The sequence below is a fragment of the Heptranchias perlo genome, chromosome 1 (genome assembly GCF_035084215.1).
Source record: "Heptranchias perlo isolate sHepPer1 chromosome 1, sHepPer1.hap1, whole genome shotgun sequence".
NCBI lineage: Eukaryota > Metazoa > Chordata > Chondrichthyes > Hexanchiformes > Hexanchidae > Heptranchias > Heptranchias perlo.
In genome coordinates this window covers 87,646,003-87,662,305 of record NC_090325.1, presented here as the reverse complement: position 1 = coordinate 87,662,305, position 16,303 = coordinate 87,646,003, and the positions used below count along the sequence as shown (strand labels likewise).

The 16,303-nt window shown below is 42.3% G+C and overlaps 1 protein-coding gene across 1 annotated transcript in view; it reads right to left on the bottom strand.

The window, feature by feature from the left end:
• The window catches only part of LOC137299215 (gamma-aminobutyric acid receptor subunit alpha-2-like), a 171,872-nt gene that overhangs the window by 62,728 nt on the left and 92,841 nt on the right, over positions 1-16,303 (bottom strand). The window contains exons 9-10 of the mRNA XM_067968247.1: positions 13,354-13,497; positions 4,577-4,729 (exon numbers count right to left, since the gene is read on the bottom strand). Coding sequence (XP_067824348.1) covers positions 4,577-4,729; positions 13,354-13,497 — 297 coding nt within the window. The remainder of the gene's footprint in view (positions 1-4,576; positions 4,730-13,353; positions 13,498-16,303) is intronic.

The window sequence follows — 16,303 nt, the reverse complement described above, 5'->3', positions numbered from 1 at the left end:
GTAACCTAAAGGGCTATGGACCAAGAGCTGGAAAGTGGGATTAGGCTGGATAGCACGTTTACGGCCGGCACAGACACGATGGGCCGAATGGGCTCCTTCTGTGCCGTAAATTTCTATGATTGCTATGATTCTAACTTGGGAAAGCTGATGAACAGCTTCAAAAAAGTTGACACAGCCCCCAAAAAGTGACAATTCAAAAAATAATATGCAATTGAAAAATAGCTGTTCTTAAAGACCCATGGCCAAAGCAACTCAATAGTTAAATTTCTTTTCATTACATTGGATTTCAGGTTATTTAGTTCATGCTTTAGGATTACAATCCACAATTCAGTTTGTTTTGCATGGCTTGACATGCAACATTCGTAAAGTATTAGTTACAGTGGGACACAAATTTGTCTTAACTCAAACTGGAGTTATGCTAATATTCAAGACCTAGATAGAGTGGATAGGAAGGACCCATTTCCCTGAGTGGAGAGGTCATAACCAGGGGGCATAGATTTAAAGTGATTGGTAGAAGGGGGAAACTTTTTTCACCCAGAGGGTGGCAGGGGTCTGGAACTCACTGCCTGACAGGGTGATAGAGGCAGAAATACTCGATTCATTTAAAAATACCTGGATGTGCACCTGAAGTGCCGTGACCTACAAGGCTACGGACCAAGTGCCAGAAAGTGGGATTAGGCTGGGTGGCTCATTTTCGGCCTGTGCGGACACGATGGGCCAAATGTCCTCCTTCTGTGCAGTAAATTTTCTATGATTCTATGATTCCATCAGTTGTATTATAGGGGAAAAATAAAGTAACATGAAAGTGTAATTTTTGCAGTGATGGATTTAGAAATTTTTGATGGGGGAAAAGATTTTGTGGTGCAAAATGTATTTTCTAAGGAGAACTGGGGAGCACCTCTCACCAAGAAATTCTGATTTTTGACACTATTTTGGTGGATTTTCCAGCACTTTTAAGTGTACTGCAATTCTTTTCCTTGCCTGCTGTTTCTGTTCTTTTGCTGTGCTTTCAGTTTTCCACATATACTTTAAAATTGTTTGTCTTACTGTTGAAATTGAGCTCAATCGTGCATCTTTACCACCTTTCATGCATGTGTGTTTGCTGAGGACCATTCTTTTGATGCATGAGCAATGTCATTGGATTTGAACTAAACTTAATTAGAAAGATTAATAGAAAAAAATGGGTGTGCCTGAGGTGAAACAAACGCACAAAATGTGTGTTAAGAGTGTTAACACAAGAGTGTGTTAAGAGAAATCTCTTTTGAAAAAACTATGGGGGAAGAAAAAAAATTGGATAAGGCCTATTATTGGGCGGGTGTAGCGTGATCCGCTGTTAACCCGTGCCCAATGGCAGGACGAGAACTTCATCCACATCAGTATTCACCTTCAAGCAGCATTGATATCTAGGCCTTACATGTCGATTTAAGTAAATGCGCACTTTCCACCAGCAGGGGGAGCCCCAATCTCTTAAAGGGAGGAAGTCAGTACATGTTATTTGCTAAAAATAACATTCTGCTGTCTGCACGGAGTCTGAACGGAGATCAGACATCGCACACGTAAAACACAGATGCAGGTCCCGTCTCTATGTTTAAAACTGATGAGTTATGTTAAAACATTGAATAAAGGTTGCACACGACTAAATCCCACATCCTTCAATCTGCAGGCCAGACCTCACCAATCTGCCGATCTGAGTTGGTACCAGGCCTGCGAGAGTGCGTTCACCAAGGTTCTCTGCTGATATTCTAGAGGCCTTGGAGCAAGAGGTGGACAGAAAGAGGGACATTCTATATCTGCTGTGGGCGGGGGGGGGGGGGGGGGAGGGGGAATAAGAGGCCCTCCAGACATTTGGCCAAAAGGCAGTGGGAAACAGTAGGGGACGCAGTCAATGCCAGGCGTACAGCACCACGAACATGGATGCAGTGCAGGAAGAAGTTCAATGAGTGGTCAAGGTGAGTGAGGTATCCCCTACCAACTGCACCACTAGCAGCATTCACTGCTCCACGCACTACACCCTCAATCACCCACCTACCAACAAACTCTTTCCATCAGTACTCAAATCTTCCAATTAGATGCTTCCTCTCACCCTTACACATTATCACTCTTGCAAGCCGCCCACCCACAACTCACAGGTCGCACATACCGGCAGCTATTCAACCATGACAGGCACATCACCTAGACACACATCCCGCTTTCTTGCAGGAGAAGGTGGCGCATAACAGGAGATAGCAAATGGCAGTGGCATTTAGCCCCTCGAGCCTGTTCCGCCATTCAATGAGATCATGGTTGATCTGTGACCTAACTCCATATACCTGCCTTAGCCCCATATCCCTTAATACCCTTGGTTCACAGAAATCTATCAATCCCAGATTTAGAATTCACAAGTGAGCTAGCATCAGCTGCTGTTTGCAGAAGAGCATTCCAAACGTCTCCCACCCTTTGCATTTCCTAACTTCACTCCTGCACGTCCTGGCTCTAAATGTTAGGCTACGTCCCCATGTCCTAGTATTCAAGTCTAGGAGACCTCCAAAAACAGTTACAAATGCATCAGCAGTCAGAAGCAATAATCCAGCCACTAACCTGTAAATTCTGTATAGTCCCTTTAAATAGTGCAAGTGGGAGGTCTCCAGGCACTCTAAGACATGTTCAGATGGTCGTGGTTAAGACTGTGCGTTGTCGTGAGCGTTAAGTCCCAAAATGGTGTCTATCACTTTAAATCAGCATTGCACACTGATTATATCCATTTTCTCCTTACTTTACATGCTGCCGGCTTTCGGTATTTGCGCATATGCTAATACCTATAACAAGATGGCATCCGGCGCACGTCATGCTGGAAACGTGTGTGCACAGCCAAGACGCCATCTTGGCACTTCAGGAGGCTGCGTAGTGCCAAAGCAATGGACGCTACACAGCCCAATTTCTCGCCCTATATTCTGTAACCATTAAGTTAATCTGTGGTTTGACTAAGTTTGAAATTAAACAATCCACTGATTATAAAGTCTTATTAACATTTTACTGAGCCAATTCAGTAAATTTTCCTCTTTTAACTGTCACTTTATTTTTAGTTCGAATCTGTACAACACCAACTTTTGTTTCCTTTTACTTTCTGTGCAACCTGCCATTTTAATTAAAATATCTTCACTTTCTACTGCTTGTCCTCTGCTTCTTCTTTTACAGCATCTCCAACAAGTGTTCAGAAGGATATTGATAAGCAACATTGCTTGGACTGTAATGTTGGTGGCGGCAAACCTCATCATCATCTGAGGCTAGCCTTTGGTGCCACTAAACAGGTATACAGGCATCACTCTTATACTCTGGTGCCTAGACATTCATTCTTGTCCTCCCATTGGATGTGCTGTCTTTTGGATAAGACGTTAAACCAAGGTCCTGTCTGCCCTCTCAGGTGAACATAAAAGATCCCACGGCACTTTTCAAAGAAGAGCAGGGGACTTCTCCTGGTGTCCTGGCCAACATTTATTCCTCAACCAACATCACTACAGTAAATGATCTGGTCATTTGTACAAGAGTACAACTTTGTAGATTTAGCTCTGTTCTCCGCTAGCTGTACACATTAGAATAAGTAGTACTGATATATTCATCTGTGAAGAACATAAACATTTTTGTCTTAGGCAAACCACTGACGATGGTGCTTTTTTAGTTGCTTCATAAGTGTTATTACAGTGTCATGATTGGTTCATTTTCAATCATTCCCTCTTAGAAATTTGTATTTAAAAGAATTGACTATACAAAATTATTCATACCTGCATTTTTATCGAGGGTTGTTAAAATCTACACAAAAGAACATTTAACTCCTTTTTCAAAAAAAAAGTAACTGCTTATAGCTTAGATTAAAGATGAACTAAAGTAATATATTTGGAAATCTTCCATCTCCCAATTCTACTCAGGTAATGCTTTTTATTTGTTTTTTGCAAGGAAAGTGTGAAATCCCATAATTTTGAACAAGATCATAATCAGCTAGCAATACGCTGGCTAAGTGGAAACCTGGTTTTGAAATGGACAAAATTGCAAGATTCCTAGAATGTAATATTAATCTGTATTTTCCAACGAGCTTGGACAATGTAATTTCATCCACATCAAATCTGCGCCAATCTTAGGTAAGTAGGGGAATCCTACAGCCAGATATTATTAGCTTATATATTTAATTCATTGAAAACTTGCCAATTGCAAAGACTAGCTTGTAATGATCTTAGGATGTGGCTAGATCACGATGAGCAAACATTGTATTTTTCTGTAGTCTTTTAAATTGAATGTTAAATTTTATTAATCATTTACCCAATTGCCTTTGTACCATTTATCTTAAAATACAAATGCTGCAATACAGAAAATAATCTTCATCGATCACAAACAAAATTATGAACATTATTGTGCAAAGCCAATGGCTGCTTGGCCTTTCTATCTCACTTAGTCAAGACTTAAAAGTGAAGGGTCAGTAGTAACTATTTATCGCATTGAAAATATATTCATTTTAGTTAGATCAATATTTTCACTGGAGTTGTCTAATACATCTGTAATGATGTTAGCTTCTAAAAATTCCTCTGACTGTATTAAATCTACTTACCAAATACAGTCCTTGCAGGAACTGATTCTCTGTTCAACCAAAATGACACTTGTGAAAGAATGACAGTCATGATACACGGCAGGTAGGTCTGGATCACAAAATACCCAATTTTTCTCTTCAGGTGGAAATGTGTTGTCATGACTTTATATTCACCTGAAATAAAAGGCCAATAAAGAGTGGGTTTGCGATGAAAGAGATAAACTAGTTCTGTAAGTCTGGTGTTGTTCTAAATAAACTTTATGTACAAATTATAAACTTAAACTACTGACTTTAATTAACTTAAGACAACTAATGGGAGAAGATGAGTTTCAATGTTACCTTACCTCCCTGTAATATTTTTTTGTTCTGGCTTGAGATGCTATAGAAAGGGTAAGGAGATTCAAGCTGCAGTAAACATGTCAAATTCAAATATTAGAAAATAACCACTCTGTGAGCTCTGTAAACACAAAATAATTTTAAGTGGATCCATCGGTATCTAGTTTACAGCAGTGAAATCTAAATGTTTTCAAAGTCAAATGATCAAAATAAGCCAAATTACAAAACTTCAAAATGGATAATGAAGTACTTTCACTTTATTACGGGACTTCATAGATCTTTCCAAATAATCTAAGAAAAGATACATGAAGTATAGTCTTCAGCAAATATACTGATTGTTTGTACACATCTCTCACTATTTTTTAAATGAAAGATATATCTATACAACGGTTATGCTTATTATTCGTTAACATTTCCAAAACTGAAGTTACATAGTAGATACAACAGTATGGAGAACTGAAGATTATACAGCTTGCCCTGTAGATTAAATGGAAGCAATTTGGAGAGATCCCTAGGAACAGACAACCTAATACTTATTAGCATTCATTCAAAACAAGCTGTTTAAAAAATGGAAGACATAGATATTTCTTTTGTCTTTTTCAACAATAAAGTACTATGGAATTGATGTAAATATTAAAATTATATCACTAAAATCCCCACTGATTGGGTTTGTTTTCTCCCAAATTTAATGAACTTAACCAAACTGACCCTTTAAGGAGCTACGTATACATGATTTCCTTGATTTAAGTATAACCATCTTGCTGCAAAGCCACAGATGCAAGTCTTAGCTTTGTTCACTGTATCATGGAACATTAGCAGTACAGTAAGTAAGGGAAATTGAATAGGCAATAGTAAGGGCAGATGTGAAAATAATTCAAAAGTCAGCTTAGCAAATGTGTTAAAATTCTAACACAGCAGCTTGGAGTGATACTATCTGAGCTGATGACAGGAAGACAAGAGGCCATCTTCTTCACATTAAGTCGAAGATTCTGACCATACCCACAGATTAATTTAGAGATTACATTAACTAGTACTGGAATCACCAGCTGAAATAATAATGTATTGGAAAATTAACCCTTTTATTTAAATGTAATCATATCATGGACTATATGCAATGCATATGTATACACAAAACTTAAAAAGCAGTATTGCAAGGTACTGTATAATAGTTTATTTTCAAACCAGTTAAATTATAGATTTTGACACAGGTAATAAATAATTCATGGCTTAAATCCACATACAAGCATTATATGAACGGAATACTGACCTGTCTATCTATTAAAAAATGCAACACGAAATTCACCAGGGCCATTTAGGCTGGTGTTGTACCCTTGAGCTAGGACTTGTCCTCGCTGATGCTGTCCAGTACTGACTACACCATAATTTACAGGATCAGCTCATTTAAATGCCCATTAGTAGTTCAGTAGTAGATTGCAGAAGCAGGCTGGGGGAACAGGAAGTAAGTAGGAGAATGTTTGCTACAGTGAGTTGCCTGTCAGGTGCCATAATAGTTGGTCCATGTGTGGTTTTGTGCCCACTTTTAAAGAAAGTCTTCAAGTGGAGGAGAAGGCATAGGCACCCAAAAGGAGCAGGGCATTGGAAGGAGGCAGAAAAGAAGAGCACAACATTTTAATGAGACCGACCTTTAGACACTCCAGGATGAGATGCAACAATGGAAAGACTGCTGGGTCTCCATGGAAGGTGCAAAAAGAAGTGTCCCACATACCACGTGGAGGGAGATAGCAATAACACTGAATGTTACTGAATAACACTGAATGAATAACACTGTCATCCACAGAACTGCAAACCACTGTTGAAAAAAGTACAATGACTTGACAGGGGCAGGCAAGATAAGAGACGGGCCACTCTCCCTTTTCTTCCTTGGGCATCATAGGCACCAACATACTGTTCATCCTCTAAAGTTAATAGCTGCACAAGTCACACTTTACACTGCGCTATGGGTAAGGAGGTCACGAACTCAGGATCTTACAATAGGTGCCATCATCTTCCCTAACAGCAATTACTTGAGGGAGTTAACTGTAGGAAATTGCAAAGCAACATGGGTACCATTTATTGAGAAACCAGGCAACACCGTGGAACCAGATAGCCTTATCGTACTTCTGCCTTGCAATGACAGCAAACAGGATCAATTCCCCAGCTCTCCTGAAAAGAGTGTCAGTCACTTGATGAATACATGTCCGGATGGCACCCTGCCCTATGACTGATTCCCTATGACTGCTTCAAATGATCCGGTGGTGTAAAAATTGAGCGCAGTTGTGACCTTCATAGCCACAGGCACAGCTGTCTGGGTAGATGATCTTGGCTGCAGATCTTCATGCAGTAGGGCGTATAGCTCTCCTATTGCCTCCTTGGTGAAGCACACTCTTCTAACACAGAGCTCCTCACTAAGATCAACATAGGATCTGTAAGGCTTGTATATTCTTTAGAAGGGAGTAGTATCTTGGGGTGCATCCTCCTCATATGCTGCTTCACTCTCCTTCCTCCATCCGCTTATGCTGCTCCTCCTCCACCATCTTAATGGCAAATAAAGGAATGTCCATTGGGAATTCTATACCTGTTCCTCAGAACCTCTCACTATAAGTGAGGCAAGTGCAGCACTGAATGAAAAGCCGAAATAAGCGTTCCAGTAGTTCATTCCCAGCTCTAGTAATCAGTTGAGACAGTTTTTGAATTCTTCAGGCTCAAAAGTTCCACACTTCCACCAGTGTAGGACATTACAGGAAACAGGTATGCCTCATTTAACTCATTCTAAGTTACCCCTGTCGCATTATCCATGTAACTTCTGATGTTTCAATGTGTCAATTCCACTGGACCTCATTTAAATAAATGTTAATGAGTTCTATGGAGACTCAGTGAGTGGGACACGGGGAGACCCAATGAATTATCGGAAACTGGAGTGCATCAATTTTGGGGCGGAAACCCAATAGAAATGGCTACCGCTCCAATTTACAGGCCTGAAAAATCCCTCTGTGCCATTCCAGAGCTAAGTATACGCCAAAAACAACAAGTGAATTTAGGGCCAACATATTTGCACGATTGTGATGTCAGGCATCGTTTAATATTTCCTTATCCTACACTTCATGGCTCTGAACATGAACTTCGGGTGAGATTAGTGAAATAAAAACAACTGGCTCCAAATGTTCATGGGTCTGAAAGTAGACACTACAGCCCCGATTTTAGAATGGAGGCGGGGGGGGGGTGAATGAGTGCGTGGGTAACCCGACCAATAAAATATGACCGTTTCCCACGCGATTGCAATTGAATTGGTGCCATTTCACGTGGCTTCCAGGTTTGCCACTGGAAAACTGCGCAACCGCATCACCGGCTGTCAGTTGGAGGAGCTCTATTTAAAGGGCCATTGCTCCAAAGGCTTTTACTAGAGCAAAGACCCAGAAACCACAATGGAGCAGAACAAGGGCAAGGCTGCTCCAAGGTTCAGTGATGCCTCACTGCAGAAGCTACTGGACGGGGTGAGGTGGAGAGGGAAGTATTTTACCACACGGACGGGAGGAAGTGCCCTGCTTCTGCCACCAAGAAGGCCTAGCTCGAGGTGGCAGAGGAGGTCACCAGCAGCAGCAACATCTTCCGCACCCGGATCCAGTTCAGGGTGCATTTCAATGTCCTAACTGGGTCAGCAAAAGTGGGTACACTTATCGATTCTCCTCCATTCTGTGTTCCACATCACCGCCACCCCACCCCCCCACAACCCATTCAGCACTGCCAATTCTACTCCATTACATCACTCCTCACACCCACTTAAGGCTCATCCGCAAATTAACTGCACTTCCTCACCTCCCAATTTGTGACCCCACCGCTACCACTCACCCCAATCCTCAACCAATGTGAGATCTCTGTCTCTTACTCACCCTCTGATACATCTCTTTCACGGTCTGCCTCACCCAAAGCAATGCATTCATCGGTTGGCCACTTCACCATCACTCACTCACACATCTGTACTTTCTCCCCTCGTAGGAGAAAAGAGTGCAAAATGCACGGGAGAGGGCGAAGACTGGAGGGGGCTACAACAAATAGTCGTCCACACAGACGTAGAACAGGAGGAGCTGGAGCTCAGCCGCACCCTCGAGTGCCTGTCTGTTGGGGACGGCGGGACTGGCACCCCACAAACGTCTGGTGATACAACTTTAACATTCATCATACACAATATGAATTGATGTTAACAATGCTTCCCGTTTTTTTTTATTAGTTCATGGGGCATCGCTGGCAAGGCCAGCATTTATTGCCCATCCCTAATTGCCCTTGAGAAGGTGGTGGTGAGCTGCCTTCTTGAACCACTGAAGTCCGTGTGGTGGAGGTTCTCCCACAGTGCTGTTAGGAAGGGAATTCCAGGATTTTGACCCCGCGACGATGAAGGAATGGTGATATATTTCCAAGTCGAGATGGTGTGTGACTTGGAGGGGAACGTGCAGGTGGTAGAGGTTGCGGGTTTGGGAGGTACTGTCGAAGAAGCCTTGGCGAGTTGCTGCAGTGCTCCAGACCTCATTATAGCCTTGGTCCAAACGTGGACAAAAGAGCTGAATTCCAGAGGTGAGTTGAGAGTGACTGCCCTTGACATCAAGGCAGCATTTGACTGAGTGTGGCACTAAGAAACCCTAATAAAACTGAAGTCAATGGGAATCGGGGGAAAACTCTCCAGTGGCTGGAGTCATACCTAGCACAAAGGAAGATGGTAGTGGTTGTTGGAGGCCAATCATCTCAGCCCCAGGACATTGCTGCAGGAGTTCCTCAGGGCAGTGTCCTGGGCCCAACCATCTTCAGCTGCTTCATCAATGAACTTCCCTCCATCATAAGGTCAGAAGTGGGGATGTTCGCTGATGATTGCACAGTGTTCAGTTCCATTCGCAACCCCTCAGATAATGAAGCAGTCCGTGCCCACATGCAGTAAGACCTGGACAACATCCAGGCTTGGGCTGATAAGTGGCAAGTAACATTCGCGCCAGACAAGTGCCAGGCAATGACCATCTCCAACAAGAGAGAGTCTAAACACCTCCCCTTGACATTCAACGGCATTACCATCACCAAATCCCCCTCCATCAACACCCTGGGGGTCAGCATTGACCAGAAACTTAACTGGACCAGCCATATAAATACAGTGGTTACAAGAGCAGGTCAGAGGCTGGGTATTCTGTGGTGAGTGACTCACCTCCTGACTCCCCAAAGCCTTTCCACCACCTACAAGGCACAAGTCAGGAGTGTGATGGGATACTCTCCACTTGCTTGGATGAGTGCAGCTCCAACAACACTCAAGAAGCTCGACACCATCCAGGACAAAGTAGCCCGCTTGATTGGCACCCCTTCACCACCGGCGCACTGTGGCTGCAGTGTGTACCATCCACAGGATGCACTGCAGCAACTCGCCAAGATTTCTTCGACAGCACCTCCCAAACCTGCGACCTCTACCACCTAGAAGGACAAGGACAGCAGGCACATGGGAACAACACCACCTGCACATTCCCCTCCAAGTCACACACCATCCCGACTTGGAAATATATCGCAGTTCCTTCATCGTCGCTGGGTCAAAATCCTGGAACTCCCTCCCTAACAGCATTGTGGGGGAACCTTCACCACATGGACTGCAGTGGCTCACCACCACCTTCTCAAGGGTAATTAGGGACGGGCAATAAATGCCAACCTTGTCAGCGATGCCCACAACCCACGAACGAATAAAAATAAAATTCCCTTTTATCCCCATTTGAATGTCCAACTGGCTGCTGGCTGAAACACGTCTGGTAGAACATGAACTGTTTCCCACAGCACGGGAAACACGTTGAGGATTTTGAAAATCGGACCCCTGCCTCAAAGTGCACAAAATTAAGTACTTCATGTACTTCAACTATCTAAATGACTCTCTTAACTGTCATTCCGCTGGCTTTAATTGCCAATGGGACTTTTCATTTGGGAGGCTAGTGCGCACCCAGACACAATAGTGGGGAATCCAGAAGTCTGCAGGTTGGAGCCGGATTCCGAACCCGTTCGGGATTTCCCCAATTTTCGGAGCCCTCCGACCCCACACTTGAATTCCAAAATCGAGCCCCACACATCTCAATGGGTTTAGTGGTATGAAAGTTGATATTTTATAGGGATGTTTAGGTGGCAGTAGCAGTGAAGATGTAGGAGGACTGAAGGCGGCATTAAAAGTTTTGGCTTTGTGTTACGGTTCATTCACATTCCATGAGTTTAGTGTTGATTCAAAGCAGAAAGCCCTTCATACCAACTCTAAATTTGGAGTGTAAATTGGATGTGAAGTTGGAAACTGACTCCAAAGTGAAGTGAAGTGGAGTGAGACATGCTATTCCAGGGAACCTCACTCCACTTCGTTCCGGTGTCAAGTCGTGTCCTGACACTAGTCTCCGGTTGCATTTACACTATAACGTTGCAGTTGTCGTGTAATTGCAGCTTTAGATGGATTTTAGTTGGTTTTAGTCAGGCTGAATTGAGCGTACAAACCCAACTGGATTTACTCATTAATGTTAATTAAAACAAAGCTGTTGCATTTATGCTTGCTCATCAGCTAAGCAAATAATTACCATTAGCATCACATTTCATTTTCATTTCCAGTAGTTTTTTTTGGTGAGTCTCTTTAAAATATCTCAACAGGGATCCAGCTGATATATCTAGTTATTCCAATGTGACAAAAGTAACAAATGCCATAATAAAACTAAATATCTAACCAGAAATACACACAAAGTAAAAATGCAGTGCCCCTTGTGCATCTTATTACTGCCATTTACTGTGCATCTATTAAAATGTAAATTATTGCCCTGTGCTTTGTAAATAAAGTGTTGAAGCTGTATGATTGCAGGCAATTGAGTAGGTTTTGAGGCCTTCTGCCCAGAGGGTGGTAACACTGACCTGAGTCAGGCGCAAGTCCATTTAAAATGTAAATATGGGACCCTATTACGTACATATGATCCCGTTTGTCATTTAGGACAGTACTGGGAGGAGCTTGCGATGCACACGCTCTGCTCAGTATCAGCTGGTGATCCAGCAAAAGAAGAGTCAACAGGTAAGTTTTTGTTTAATTTTGTGGTGCTGCGAGGAGCAGGCATGCTCCTCCGGGCTCCACAAGACTAGTCTAGGATGCTGCATGCCCACCCGCCCCCACCCCCCACCCGCATCCCGAGATCGGACCCCTCCGCCCCTCTACAGACCAACCTACTTCCAGCCCAGAGGCTTGCAGGCCGGCCCAATATTGGGGTGGCACTTGTTTTCCACCTGCAGCCCGCTGGCCAAATGCTAATGAGGCCCGACCCTCAAAATGAGGGTCCGCTCAGAAGGGCAATCTACCCAATTATCTGTAGTTTCTTACTTGTGTTTTCTCTACTACTGAGAGAACCAAGTTTTCTTGAGAATCTGGTAGTGGGGCATGTGATCAAAAGTGATGAACAACAAAATATTTATAAACATCTTTGAGATGCTCCATCAGAATGCAAAAGAACAAAAATGCACAGAAAATAGTTTGCTTAATGTCTACTATTTCTTTTCCCACTAGTTACAAGTATAAAATGCACACAAAATTAGCTTAATTTCTCTTCAGGGAAAATCCAGGACAAGACTCTACAATGGCCTTATCCTTTAACATTAACCTGAAAAGTACACCTCATTTGTAATTAAATAGACATACAATTTTGTTAAAATAATCATCCCCGGGTAGCTGGTCTTGCAATCAGGATCAAATGATACCAATTCATGGAACCACAGCACAGATGCAAGTGCTGAATGGGAAGCTTAATGGGAAGTTTCTTTTTTAAAAGCATGATTAGAAACATGAGCCTAGGAGTTGCAGGAGCCCCGCTCCGTCACTTGACGCGTAGCAGGGCAGGATTTCTAGCTGCCCATCTTCCCTGGCCTTCACCTCATCGTAAATACTGAAGGTCAGTTAATTTGCGTAATACAAGTAGAGGCCTAAGCCACTAATGGCCCCATGGAGGGGACACCGAAATTTCAGAGCAGTACCTTCCCACTCGGTCCGGATTGGGGGGCATGGCCTACTCTGGCCTAAGTGACCAAAGTTCACAATTTTTACTGAAGGCTGCTTCATTATTGATAACTTTTCTAACAGTATATGGCGGGATCTTTTGAGAGGAACCCAGCATCACGTAAGTCCTGCCAGTTGTGACGTCATGATGGAGGGAGGGGCGGGTAGAAGAAGTACCCATGCTCTATTCCATCAGGATTTATCAGAGTACGCAGAAAGGACTGGAAACCTGGCAGAAATAGCATCCCCCACAAATTCCTACCCTCCCTGACCAGGCTGTGTTAATTCTGCAATCAAAACAGACTGGAAATTCTAGGCCAGGATATTTTTCCCAGATGATTACTGTTGGATCAGACCATTGTTTGTGCGTTCATTTTCATGACATACCGTGCACCCAAATAAAAGATTTTGTTCACATCAGCTTTATTTAATCCTCTTTACAAACCTGTACTGGACTCGATAAGCTCTTCCCCCACAGTTTGTCCTAGCAAATCATACTGATTCAGTCGAGATCCATCTCCTGCGACTACCACAGATTTTGTTGGTCCATTAGTCCAATTGTAATTCACCTCTGACTTTGTATATGCATCTGCAAACACAATGAAATAGAGCTTGAACAAGCAGAGTAGAGATTATTGCCATTGGCTAAGACACCAGTCTGAGTCTCTGCCTCTTGTCTCCGGAGACCAGTATTTAAATACAGTCCAACAAGAGAGATGAAGGCAGAAGGTAGATATTTTTGTTCCTTAAATAAAATTGCTGCCAATCTCCACCTGGTTCTCATTAGATGTGAGTCAACATCTCAAAGCCTTTTTAAATAAATAGGGCTTTCTCTGGTGGCCTCAGTTTCTGAAAAGAGCAGGACTGAATCCAGCATATAAAATGGCCACTGGGAGAACCACAGACGCTGTTCAGGGTTTAAGGCTAAAATGTTTTCTTGCAAACACAGATATAACTTAGGAGACCTTATTACAGTCTTCAGATTCAAAGCGGGAAACAGTGCAATCTGCAGCAGTACCAGCTCTCACTGTAATTACATTAATAGACAGCATATAGGCAATGACAGTAAATTCCTATTATATTGCCAGTTTTAGCTAGCAGGCCAAATAGACTGACAAGATCAGGATTTCATTGCATACTAATGTTTTCACCAGGAAACCATTTGCATTAAAAACACTGTAAAATAAATCAGTTCCTTTCAACAAATTACTTGTACTGCAATTTTATAAGTTTCAATAATGCTGTCCATTTAGAGATAACTACAATCCCTTCATTCTAAATGGTGTGATGGCAATAATAATGAATATTTGGCAAAAATAAGCCAATAGACAGGTACTGCCAAAACCTCGCAAGAAAAAGTGATCGTCCCTGAAATCCCACAGGGATTCTCCTGGGCGCCTGCCATAACTCCTGCACTTTCAGCTGCATGAGCTGTTTCCCTGGAGGTTCTGCTCCCAACAGAGTTATGGCAGGAGACTAGGAGGACACCTGCAGAATTCAAGAGTCCTTATCCTTTCACTTCTGTTTTGTTGAAATCGTTTGTTCATCACAATGAGGGATGACAGTGCTGAGGAATGGAACGTTTTTTTTCTCTCTTTTTGTTACTCAGTGTCAGCACTAAAGTATCCCAGATCTCATACAACACATAAGTGCAGAGCAAAGCTTCCTTTAGTATGTTCCAAAAATATGTCTTAACCCCTGCCTCAAAAAATCACCCCTACTGTACCAATATAACTTTTTTTTTACTTCTCACACCTGCCATTTTTTGGCCTCTGAATAAGAGGACCAATTTATGATAAATTGTGGGCAGTTTTGTGCTGTGGGCATGTTTCATCGAGGAACTGGGGGTGCAATGTAGGATGGAATGACAAAATGGGCTATAGAACATCGGCAGCCCATTTTACACTCCGTCCAATTTTCTTTTCCAGAATGTAAAACAGGCTGCTGAGTCGCTAGTACCCGTTTTGCACTACCGCCAAAGATAAATTTCAGTCTCATTGTGTCAGGACTGCTCAAATTCAAAATGTGTTTGAGTTGGGATAATGATCAGCAGTATTCAGTTTGGTCATTTGGATAGTCTGAAACCGTAATCCAATCTGAAGTTCTGTTTTTCCTTATTTTGCTCTTTCCTTGCTAAAATTTTCCTCTCTTGAAGACACTGGGGTCGATTTTCCTCCCAGTCCCTACAGTGTCACAGTTTCAGTGGGCCAGGATTTCCTGCTACCACAGACCAGCGCCCTCCACCACCTGACACCAGAAAATTTCCTGGAATCAAGGTCATTTAAATATGTTCTGTGAGCTGCCAGCGGGACACTCAGCTGCATTGGTGAGCACGCTTCAAGGGAGGGAGGGAAATGGCTGCTCTAAGCATTGGAAGCCTGCAGCAGCATCGCATGGCTGTTGGTCTGTAGTTTTTTAATTAACATAAAATGGAGCATTAATTTTAATGGAAGGACACGGATCTGCACTCCCTGTGTGTTCTGCTCCTCACCCGATCACAACAGCTAATGGATGCTCAAAATAGCCAGTGATGCTTGACAGTGACAAAAAAAATCGAAAAAAAACACACCCAAAAGAATGTTAATAATTATTCTCCATTTTCAAAATGGTTGTGACATATTTCTTTGAAAACCAGGTGCCTATATCCCAGAAGGTGGAAAATAGACAGTACTGTCAGAACTTTGCAGAGAAGGAATCTGACAATAAACAGAATAGTTCAGTAAAGTGGAAATATATTAACACAGCCATGAAAAGGTAATGAGAAGTGACTACCATTAGTGTTCTATTGAGCTGCAGAGTGATTTATTCCTGTATACACATCTGCTTTTGGTGCTTCTTACGCACACGAAGCACGTCTCATAAATAACAAGCATTTTTGTGAACTGTAGTTTTATAATCAGATGGCTGCACAGCATTTCAAGAAGCTGCATCATTTAGAGTATTTATGAATTTCTCTGAGCGATAGATCATCAGTGACAAAAGGAGTTATAAAACCGCAAGATTCTAATACCACTGCTGTCACTAATCAATCAACAAGCAACAATCCTAGGGCAGACTGGGGGGTAAATCGACAAACTCACTCAATATGGCAGGAACAGCATAAATTATATTACAATAGTACTGCTTGGTGATTTTCATTACAGGTACAAGACAATATACCCTGGGAATATAGCTATGAAGTTCAATCTTCATTTCTAATTTGAGCAACACTAAGAAACAGTTAGGAATTATGTCACTATTTTGTCTTTGTTGTGATTTGTAGGACAAAATAAATTTAAAGCATTATACATTTGATTCACCACCACATAAGGTATTGTCTTCAGAAGTTTTCAAATAGCTTTTTCGTACAGTGGATCTGAAAATCCTCGGACATGTTCTTCAGCAATAAGTACAAT